Source organism: Macrobrachium nipponense, chromosome 45 (assembly GCF_015104395.2).
Source record: "Macrobrachium nipponense isolate FS-2020 chromosome 45, ASM1510439v2, whole genome shotgun sequence".
NCBI classification, from domain to species: domain Eukaryota; kingdom Metazoa; phylum Arthropoda; class Malacostraca; order Decapoda; family Palaemonidae; genus Macrobrachium; species Macrobrachium nipponense.
In genome coordinates, this window is record NC_061105.1 from 39,300,071 (window position 1) to 39,312,196 (window position 12,126).

Sequence of the window (12,126 nt, forward strand, 5' to 3'; positions counted from 1 at the left end):
AAAAGCAAACATGAATATGAACACTTCGGTGGAGGCTGTTTTCTTCTCACTGAAGCCACCCTATTTAAGGATGACTTCATCGATAAAAAACAAAACATTAATTTTGGCACTAGACTGATACGGCCCGTGAGAGGTCCGCTCCAAGTTCGATATTATGATAAACAAAAAAATATTCAACACCAACAGTTGAAATTGGGGATACGAATATAGAAATATACACAAACACAACAAAGGTTTATTTACAAGCTTACTAACAAAGATAAATGCAGAATGGTGTCTCCTATTTACATACCACAAGTAAAATCCTTTCCTTTTACTTGTAATTCTTTGCTATAAAGCAATTACCATGACATGGACAGAGACAGTCAAGATAAAACGTTGAGCGAATTCCTGTAGTTGTCAGTCATGCTTATGCTTTTCAATTGTTTCGTTTTTCTTGTTTCTTCATAAAATTTGTCATATGCCTTTGACATTCCAAAACATTTTCCGAGGTCAGACGGTCGCTGGCAGCTTGGTTTATGTTCATGAATGATCCTGAAAGAATTATTGTTGGGCAAAGCAAAGGATTATTCACAATAGCTGACATTACTTCTGAGGGGGGGAAAAAAAAAGAGATGTGGAAGACTTAGATTGATAGAAACGTGCAAGATATAAACAAATTTATTTGATTTTGTAAAAATATATAAGCATAATTTGCCATGAAAAAATAATGCTAAAGATGAAAAAAAGAATGCTAAAGATGAAAATGAAATGAGAGAGAGAGAGAGAGAGAGAGAGAGCAGTCATGAATTCATGCAGCAAAACTTTAAACTCAAAAAAAGAGATAAGAAAATCCTGCTATTTCTATTTCAAATGTTACAAAAAAATAATTGGTGACATGATGCTACTCATTGGTGAAAACAGTGCCAATTTGTGTAGACTGAAAACCGTCAAGAAACGTTAAACGATTGAGACTAACCATGAGAAAGTTATTCATCACTTGACTAGGCATTTTGGAATAAATGTATTTCAAGCCACTGAAGTAATTCCAGTGAGTAAAAATTAAGAGGAATTTTGGAAAGGCGTCATCGTGAGGAGCCAAAGGATATAAAGCAACTAAACAATCCTGAAAAAATTCCAAACTACTCTACGAGGAAAAATGCGTATTGCAACCTATGTTTAGCAAATGTTTGCAATAATCAGTAATACGTATTGTAACCTATGTTTAGCAAATGTTTGCAATAAACAATAAAACCTTTCATTACATTATCTTTTTTTAATTACATTTAAAAATGTTATAATTAATCATTTAAAAGTCCCACAGCATCTCGGCCTAGCTGAGGCAGAGACGGAAGAGGTCTCTTCATTTCCAATGTTTCTAGGATTACAGCTATATAGGTAACAAAAGCTAAAAATCATTAACAAAGATAAAATGATGCAGATCCTGAATCGGATAGGCATTTTTTTTTTTTTACAAAAAGTGCAAGGTTGCTAACTGTGTATTACTTTTTGTACGCATAGCTACCACAATTCCTTGATGCTATTACAATAACCAAAGACATGGACCACTCCCTGATGACCCATCTGATTTTGGATTTGTTTTAGGTAACGGACCCAACCCTCTTGGTTCTGATCTCTGTTGCAGGGTACGTCCTTACTACCTAGATGGAATGAGTTAGAGCCGTTTCTTAAACTCTAAAAAAAACTTTCATTAGTAGAGTGCCTAATATATGGTTTGCTAAATTTTAACTTTTGAATGGATACAAATCACCTCATATTGTTTTAGTGCAAACAGATCTAACCTTCATTTAGCGTTCTTTTAATTCGAATCCGCACTGAACAGGCATTTTTTTACTATTTCCATTAATAAAAGAATTATTCGAAACTAATTTTTTTTCCAGCTATTATGCCGAGCATATCTCTGATTTTATCCCATTCTTCAATTAAGCTACCCTCACTATTCCGCTTCTGTGCAGTGAAGGGGCAAAATGCTTAAAGCTCTAGAAGCATTTTAGAAGCTTGAGATGGCAGTGACAGCTGTCCGGTTTTTTTCTGAAGCCACCCACCACCATTTTGGGGAAAGAGGATTTCTGCTCGAAACAAAACCCTTTATGAATATTGATCCTCGGTTCAATTGCTTTTGATTTGGCCACTGATGAAAGTCCCCTGTTCAGCGACACAAAGAGAATTGTGCTAAAAGAAATAGAATCATAAAAAAGAAAATATTTGATTGTATGTCTCCATTCGATATTTCCAGCCATTTGATGTATATACATTTTTGCCGATGCTTTAGCTGCATTGCAAAAGCTGTACAAAGGATGATGTAGAGATTGCGTTGCAATTGGTTTAATTTTGCCAGCCTTTTCTTTATTTGCGTTGTGAGGTTGGAATGTGGGAATGAAATATGGTATTTTTAGCAGATATACATATAAGTTTGTGTTTAGGGGCGGTAGGAATGTTTGCTTTATATATATTATATATATATATATATATATATATATTTATCTATATATATATATATATATATATATATATATATATATATATATATTTAATATAAGTCATATCACATTTCCGTGATTCATATACATATATCGAGCTACAATGTCCCTTAATATGTAATTCGCTCTACCTCGGAATTAATATATTTTCATATATGCTTAACCGAAGGGGAATTTTTTCTCGATAATAGACTTGCCTGGACCAGGGCGCGAACCCGTGGTTCCTTTCAAACCCAGGAACGTCACGGTGGTGGTGTAGTAGGTAATGCTTCACTGACGTTCCTGGGTTTGAAAGGAGCCACGGGTTCGCGCCCTGGTCCAGGCAAGTCTATTATCGAGAAAAAATTCCCCTTCGGTTAAGCATATATGAAAATATATTAATTCCGAGGTAGAGCGAATTAGATATTAAAGGACATTGTAGCTCGATATATATATATATATATATATATATATATATATATATATATATATATATATATATATATATATCAGGTTGTAGTCCACAGGGGATAAGAAAATAAACAGCCCTCTATAACGGCAGTAGAAGCCGAAACTGTTGAGCTAAAAGGAATTACAGCTTTTCTTTTCTCCTGTGGACTACAACCTAATATATTCGTCTTCGTGAAAAGGAAGACTAAAACCTCATATATACATATGTATGTATGTGTATACTATATATATATATATATATATATATATATATATATATATATATATATATATATATATATATTGTAATGGAGTTAACTTATTTGATTAATTTTATATCGTTGCTATGATTTTGACTTCTTACATTAAAGTAAGTTTCTGTTTGTTTTTGTCCAGTTTTGTTTACATATGTCGTTTGAAGGCTGGACTTGGGGTCTTTGCGTCCCCCCAAAAGGGTAGTTATAGTTTTAATTGGTACGTCACCTGTTTTGTTTTCATCTCTGCTGGTGATGTGGGGACTTTCTGAGTGATGAAACGGCAGTTAACGGCTCCCTATAGAGAGGTTTCCAGCTTCTATATTTTTTTCTGACGGCTTGTGACAGCTTACACGAATGTTCTGAAGACGCCCTCGACTTTTTGCAGCTGGTGGCATCTTGGAGGTGTTCCTTGCCATCCCCCTATGAACAGTACTTTTTGCGGGCGTCTCTTCAGTCCATGTAAGGGATCGTGTGATGCCCTTCATTTGCAAGGTGTATACTTCGGGGTTGTGTGATGCCCTTTCTTGCCTTATGTACTTTTGGAGGCGAACCTCACCTGTCATTGCCCTTGCCCTCAGCTTGCTGAACCTCTGGAGTCGTTAAGGGGCCTCCTAGGGGCGAAGAAAAGGGTAAGATCCCAGACCCTGTGTGTGCTTATCATACGTATTCTCACCTATAGACGACTTTTGTTGGGTGTCTCCTACTTTGTGGCACTACTGGAGTTGACCGTTGGAGATGACACTTCGCTGTGATACTAAAAAGATGACTTTCTATGAATTATTGGATTAGTGGAGTAGTAGTTAATTATTCTTACCGGGATGATAATTATTTTTCATAGTCCTAATGTATGTTTATTCGAATGTGTTATTTAATTAGGTTTAAGGCTAATTTCTTACTTTGTCTCTTACTATCATAACGACCCGTGCATCTGTGTTTTCTATCTCCCCCTAGTAACTTTTTCTTTTACCTTTTCTTCCCTAAAGTACAGCTTTCAAGGGATTTCTTTGTAATGATAAGATTTTTGTTGTAATAAATAATTAAGTATTTGTTTAGTCTCTGTATCCTTCTCTTTGAGGAAATGCTTTGAATTGTTTGTGTTCTGGTTATGAGTCCTACTCATTATCACAGTGGTAAGGGCTTTAAAGTGGATTAAAGAACCTCTGAACTCATCACCATCTCTTAGAGTTCATAACATAATTGGCGACTGTGGCAGGATCTACTACCAGACATTGACATTCAGAGGGTTTTCTCGAGGAGGAGTGCAGAGAAAGGTGGGAAAAGGATAGTTTTGCTTGATAGGCTTTTTAAGTAATAGGAGCTTTATTTTCTCCCTCTCTCTCTCTTTCCCCATTTAACTTAGTATATGCCAGAAATTCGTAAGGGGCAGTTACTCAAAGAAGTGCTGAAAGCTGCTAAAGAGTACCAAGAGAATGTAAGTGTCTCACATATGAACAAAAATCAAGAACAGGGCAACGTTACTAACGATGGAAACAGGGAACTAGATGAAAGTAACATTCATCAGGTAAGTGAGTTGAGACTCAGTATTTTGAGGGAGGAAGCGAAAATTAAAGAGTTGGAGTTAAAAGCCATGCAGTTTCAAGCAGAAAAAAAAGCTAAAGAAAGGGAACACGAGATTATCTTGCGTAGAATGCGTAACAATAATAGTGATAATAATAGTAATAGTAGTAGCTCTGTGGATAATTTTAATTTAATGTCAGCATTGAAGTTAGTACCTTTGTTCAATGAGGAAGATGTCCCAGAATTTTTCACTTCTTTTGAGAGGATAGCTAAAAGGTTGGTTTGGCCAAAGGATATGTGGACCACTATGATACAGTGTCGTTTGAAAGGGAAAGCTCAGCGTGTATATAATACACTTAATGAAGATCTTTGTAACGATTGTGACACAGTGAAAGCCATAATTCTCAAGGCCTATGATTTAGTTCCTGGGGCCTATGGGCAGAAATTTTGCAATTTCAAGAAAGAGCCCGGGATGACATTTGTAGAATTTGTGAGGCAGAAGGAACAGTTTTGTGAGGACTGGTTGAAGTCAAAGGATATTGACAATTTTTCTAAATTAAAGGAATTGATTTTGATAGAAGAGTTTAAAAGTACTGTGACTAGGGAGTTAAAAGTACATTTGGATGAATTAAAACTGGACTCCTTACAGGAGATCGCTATTGCGTTGGACGAGTACTCTCTTGCCCACCAACAGGAAAAGTTAACTAGGGAAGTATCTATAAACAATAAGAAATTTTTCAATGGTAGTTGGAGAAGGAATAACCAGAAAAGACAACTGGAGTCTTACAAACCCGATTTCGACAGGAATACGAATAGTAAGAATAATAGTAATTATGATAATAAAACTAGTAGTAGTTTAAATAATGTTAGTTCTCGTAGTTACGTCAATACCAGTAGGAACGTAGGTAACACTAAGGCTTCAGAGTCAGGAATAGTTTGTTTTTGGTGCAGTAGGAGAGGTCATGTGCAGTCTCAATGTTTCTCGAGAAAGAAATATTTCGAAAGAAACCCCAAACCTGTCAGCGTTGTAACAGCAGATAAACCGCCTAAGGAAGACTAATCTAAATGACTTAGATTTCGTAAGTACATAACAGACGGATTTATTTTCACGGATAAAACTAAACAGATTGGGACAAAAATTGAAGTATTGAGAGATACTGGGGCTGCTCAGTCATTAATTTTACGAAGGTCTGTCCCGGATGGATATGTTTATAAGAATGATGAGTATGTAGTATTGGGTGGTTTCCCGGATACAGTGGATTCATACCCACTAGAAACCTTTTTTCTAAATACTAATTATTTTTCAGGTGTGGTAAAATTGGCGGTTGTTGATAGTTTGCCAATTCCTAAGATAGATTTAATTTTTGCTAATGATTTGTCCATTACTGATGAATCTTGTATCTTTCCAATTCTGTCTGTGGTCGAAGTAGGGGACGACCACTGTCCTATGAGGGATATTTGTAAACCTATAAACCTATCTCGGTAATAACGAAGTCAAAGGCAAAAGAGGTTGACCTGGCCGAGGTTGATTTGGATTTGGATGTGATTGATGAACTTAAGAGACTTTGTGACAAATGGTACACTTACTTTTCGATACGTAGAGTGGGATTCCAAGGCTTTTAGAAAAGCCAAAACTGTTGAATTTCATGAATTTATTAGTAGTGATAGTAATGATTTATCGAAGCCAGTATTCTGTAAAGAGAGAGGTTTACTCTACAGGGTTAGTAGGTCAGCTGATGCACCTGCTGATCAGGTAGAGGTTTCCCGTCTGTTGGTAGTTCATGAGAAGTATTGGAACAAAATTTTGTTCTTGGCTCATGAAAACAATCTTGCTGGGCATTTTGGGGTCAGAAAAACGTTTCAGAAGGTACCACGGCATTTTTATTGTCCCCGAATGCGCCGAGATGTAAAGCGCTATGTACTGTCTTGCAGGATTTGTCAGTTGATGGGGAAGCCCAACCAAAAGATACCTAAAGCCCCACTTATTCCCATACCTTCAGTTGGGGAACCTTTTAGAGAGGTGGTAATCGATGTTGTGGGTCCTCTCCCGCGGACGTGGGGGGGCAATGAGTATTTGTTGACAATTGTGGATATGATGACGCGCTTCCCGGAGGCTGTCCCCCTGAGGAGTATTCGGAGTGAAAAGATTATAGATAATTTAGTTGGCTTCTTTACTAAGTTTGGCATACCTCACACTTTGCAATCTGACTGTGCTACTAATTTCACCAGCAAATATTTTAAGAATAAAATGTCTGAATTAGGGATAAAACACATTACCTCTTCTCCGTATCACCCTGAGAGTCAGGGCCAGGTGGAAAGGTTTCACCAGACCCTGAAGTCTGTTTTGATAAAGTTTTGTATGGAGTCAGGAAGAGAGTGGGATAAGGAGGTCCGGTACACCTTATTCGCTATTCGTTCCGTTCCAAATGAAGCTTTGGGATACTCTCCTTTCGAGCTTGTTTTTGGGCATTGTGTGCACGGGCCCTTGGAGGTTGTACATGAACATCTGGAGGGGGAGACTCCCGAGGTCAACATTCTTGATTATTTGTCAGGGCTTCAGGAGAAACTAAGAAAGGCATGGGAATTTGCTAAAGAGAATTTAGCAGAAAGCCAGGTGATGAAAAACAAATACGATGTTGGGACTCAAAAAAGGGTGTTTAAACCTGGAGATAGTGTTTTAGTTTTGTTGCCCTTCCCAGGAAACCCTTTGAGGGCACAGTTTTCAGGGCCCTGGAAGGTTCTGAAGAAATATAATGACGTGAATTATTTGATAGAGACCCCAGGTAAAAGGAAGAAAACAAGAGTATGTCATATTAATATGGTCAAACCTTACATAAGTAGAGATGTAGAATTAGTTGAAAATGTAGACGTGGATCCCGTCACCTTAGTCAATGTAGAAGTAGACACAAAGGTAGATACAGTAGAGTCTGTAGTTAGTAATAAATTATCTGTTACACCCGATGCATTGAGTAGCAATTCTGAAATTTTAAATAATCTGCAAATTAAATTTCAGCACTTGGATCCCGACAGGTCTGTATCATTAATTAACCTGATCAATGAATATAGAGATATTTTTCAGGACACTCCAGGTAGAACTACGATCGTAGAACATGATGTGGATGTGGGGGATGCAAAACCCATTAAACAGTGCCCCTACCGACTTAACCCAGTGAAAAGAGACATAGTGAGAGAGGAAGTGCAATACATGCTAGACAATGATTTAATTGAACCTAGCAGTAGTCCGTGTAGTTCACCTGTGGTGCTAGTTAAGAAGGAAGGCGGACAAAACCGTCTGTGCTTCGATTACCGAAAGGTGAATGCTGTAACTACAACTGATTCCTTTTCTCTACCCAGGGTGGAAGACTGTATTGATCGTGTTGGGTCTGCAAAATTTTTGACAAAATTGGATCTTTTGAAAGGCTATTGGCAGGTGGGTCTTTCACCCCGAGCGAGACAGATTTCGGCCTTTGTGACAGGTGACGGCCTTTTCGAATGCAAGGTAATGCCGTTCGGAATGAAGAATGCGGATACCACATTCTAGAGGCTGATGAATTACATAACCCAAAATTTGGAAGGTTGTGTTGTCTATATAGATGACCTTATCATTTATAGTGATGATTGGAAGACTCATCTTAAAAGACTGAGAGCTTTGTTTCAGGTGTTGCGGAAGGCCGGCCTAGTGGTAAATCTTAAAAAGAGTGATTTCGCTCAAGCAAAAGTAATTTACCTCGGTCATGAGGTGGGCCTGGGTAAGGTCGCCCCCAAGAAGGCTAATGTGGAGGCAGTTGCAGATTTTCCGGCACCTCTTAATAAAAGGGGCGTTAGGCGTTTCCTTGGTATGGTCGGCTACTATCGCCGATTCATTTGCAATTTTTCTGACATAGCCAACCCTCTCACAAACCTGTTAAAGATATTCTACAATAGAAAAAGAGGCATTGTGTCTAATAAAGGCATTGGCCCATTTTAATGTTTATTTAAGTAATTCTAACTCTCCTATTATAGTTTATACAGACCACAACCCCTTAGTCTTTATCCAACGTTTCAAAGATAAAAATATGCGAATTCTTAGGTGGATTTTGACTCTCCAAGAGTATGATCACGAGATACTGCATATACCAGGTAGGGACAATATAGTTCCCGACGTTTTGTCTAGGTCCTTTAGAATAGAATGATTTTTCCGCAATAACAACCATTCTTTATTTTTTCAGGGTTTCACTTAATTTGTTTCTTGCTTTGTTAAAAATTTAAAGTAATCTTTAAAGTAATTTTATTTCGTTTTTAAATTTTTGTAAAAAAAATTTTTTTTCTTTTAGATAGTTTTTTTTCCTTTTTTGGTGGGGAGGTGTAATGGAGTTAACTTACTTCATTAATTTTATATTGTTGCTATGATTTTGACTTCACACATTAAAGTAAGTTTCTGTTTGTTTTTGTCCAGTTTTGTTTACATATGTCGTTTGAAGGCTGGTCTTGGGGTCTTTGCAAGACCCCCCCCCCCCCCAGGGAACCCCCCCCCCCCAGGGTAAGTTTATAGTTTTAATTTAAATTGGGTAACGTCACACCCATGTAAATGTCTTTCTTTTCATGATTGACGGTGTTTCGGCTGTTCGTCACCTGTTTTGTTTTCATCTCCGCTGGTGATGTGGGGACTTTCTGAGTGATGAAACGGCAGTTAACGGCTCCCTATAGAGAGGTTTCCAGCTCCTATATTTTTTTCTGACGGCTTGTGGCAGCTTACACGAATGTTCTGAAGACGCCCTCGACTTTTTGCAGCTGGTGGCATCTTGGAGGTGTTCCTTGCCATCCCCCTATGAACAGTACTTTTTGCGGGTGTTTCTTCAGTCCGTGTAAGGGATCGTGTGATGCCCTTCCTTTGCAAGGCGTATACTTCGGGGTTGTGTGATGTCCTTCCTTGCCTTACGTACTTTTGTAGGTGAACCTCGCCCGTCATTGCCCTTGCCCTCAGCTTGCTGAACCTCTGGAGTCGTTAAGGGGCCTCCTAGGGGCGAAGAAAAGGGTAAGATCCCAGACCCTGTGTGTGTTTATCATAAGTATTCTCACCTATAGACGACTTGTGTTGGGTGTCTCCTACTTTGTGGCACTACTGGAGTTGACGGTTGGAGATGACTTCGCTGTGATACTAAAAAGATGACTTTCTATGAATTATTGGGTTAGTGGAGTAGTAGTTAATTATTCTTACCGGGATGATAATTATTTTTCATAGTCCTAATGTATGTTTATTCGAATGTGTTATTTAATTAGGTTTAAGGCTAATTTCTTACTTTGTCTCTTACTATCATAACGACCCGTGCATCTGTGTTTTCTATCTCCCCGTAGTAACTTTTTCTTTTACTTTAGTATGCTAGTTAGCTAGGCAAATGTATTTTTGGATTTTGTAATCAGGAGTTTTTCTTCCCTAAAGTACAGCTTTCAAGGGATTTCTTTGTAATGATAAGATTTTTGTTGTAATAAATAATTAAGTATTTGTTTAGTCTCTGTATCCTTCTCTTTGAGGAAATACTTTGAATTGTTTGTGTTCTAGTTATGAGTCCTACTCATTATCACAGTGGTAAGGGCTTTAAAGTGGATTAAAGAACCTCTGAACTCATCACCATATATATATATATATATATATATATACTATATATATATATATATACATATATATACATATATATATACATATTACGTCTGTATATGTATGTATGTATGCATATATTATATAGTGTATATATATATATATATATATATATATAATATATATATATTCATATATTATATATATATATAATATATTATATATATATATATATATGATATATATATATGATATATATATATACATATATATGATATATATATATATATATAGAACTAATTCGCAAGCACCTTTCGTCTTTAAAGTATCCTGACCATATAATTGAGAAAGCAATTCACAAAGCAAACGTAATTTTCTACCGACCCCCTAAAGACAAGACCAGAGATACACCCAACAATAAGATAAAAATTCCTCACCTGGACACGATTAAGAAAGTAACCCACACCCTCGGAAAATCTAACCCTTTTGCATTTACTTAAAACACCTTAGCCAAATCCCTGATTAACGTCCAACAAAAGACATCTCCCAAGGACACCGGGGTTTACGAAATCCCATGCCAGGACTGTGACCAATCTTACATCGGATTTACAGGTAAATCACTTCCCCAGAGATTAATACAACACAAAACGGTCAGTTAGGTATGGACAACAGAACTCGGCTATTTTCAACCATATAAATGAACATAACCATAGAATAAACTGGAATTTGTCACATGTAATATATGAGAGAGAGAGAGAGAGAGACTTATGAATCACAGTCCTTATTGTGTTAACTATGTTAATCATTTAGTATTGCGTATTTAAATACACAGTACATTAAGACAGTCAAATTACTGACTTCAGTTGGAACATTGTTTCCAGTTTGTGTCCTTGTTAGACTGCCAGCGATCTTCTTACTAGTCACTTTTGGGCCTTCGTTTTCTTCAAGTTATTTCTTTCGGTCTGCTGGGGCCCTGTAATGCCTTTTGTCTAGTGTGTGTGAATACTTGTACTATTTCACACTATTTCACCCAAGGTAAATTCTTTAACTGATGAACTGGGAAAGTAATAAAAAGTGTCAATATATTTATTCACTGAGTTCCTTCCTAATCTCTAGTTGTGTTAACTGAATTGGTGTTCAAAACCAACTTTTATTTTCCATAGATGAATTTATAATTTAAAAAAAATGTAATGGCACCCTTACCTGGCCTAATTTATATTATATATGTATATAAATATATATATATATATATATATATATATATATATATATATATATATATATCATTCGAGATACAAATGCCTTTTAATATCTAATTGGCTCTACCTCGGAACTAATATATCTTCATATATGTGCCGAAGGGGAATTTTTAGTTGATAATAATTTCGTCCCCTCATGGGCTATAAGTTTATACCGATTCTGACCTTACAAATCACCATCGAACTTGGTTTTTTCGTAGTTAGAATCCATATGAAACCCCCTCTACCATGTTAGCCAATTCGAACGTTTAACGAACGTAGCCATGTTATGAATAATTATCACTTCACCGAGATTCATATAAATCATTCGAGCTACAAATGTCTTTTAATATCTAATTCCCTCTACCTTGGAATTGATATATTTTCATATAATATGTACCAAAGGGGAATTTTTAGTTGATATTAATTTCGTCCCCTCATGGGATCGAACCATCGTCCAGCGGACAGGCTCAAAATCAAGACAACATTGACGTTTCTGATTCAGCTAACAGTGAGGCTATAAGTTTATACCGAGTCTTACCTTACAAATCACCGTCGAACTCGGTTTTTTCATAATTAGAATCGATATAAAACCCCCTCTACCATGTTAGCCAATTCGAACGTTTGAC

General features: G+C 36.8%; 1 protein-coding gene across 1 annotated transcript in view; it reads left to right on the plus strand.

Annotated features, from left to right (window-relative positions):
* The window catches only part of LOC135214214 (proteoglycan 4-like), a 44,435-nt gene extending 40,806 nt beyond the window's left edge, over positions 1-3,629 (plus strand). Inside the window, exon 5 of the mRNA XM_064248278.1 lies at positions 3,552-3,629. Within this exon, the coding sequence (XP_064104348.1) occupies positions 3,552-3,629 (78 nt within the window). The remainder of the gene's footprint in view (positions 1-3,551) is intronic.
* The last annotated feature ends 8,497 nt before the right edge of the window (positions 3,630-12,126 follow it).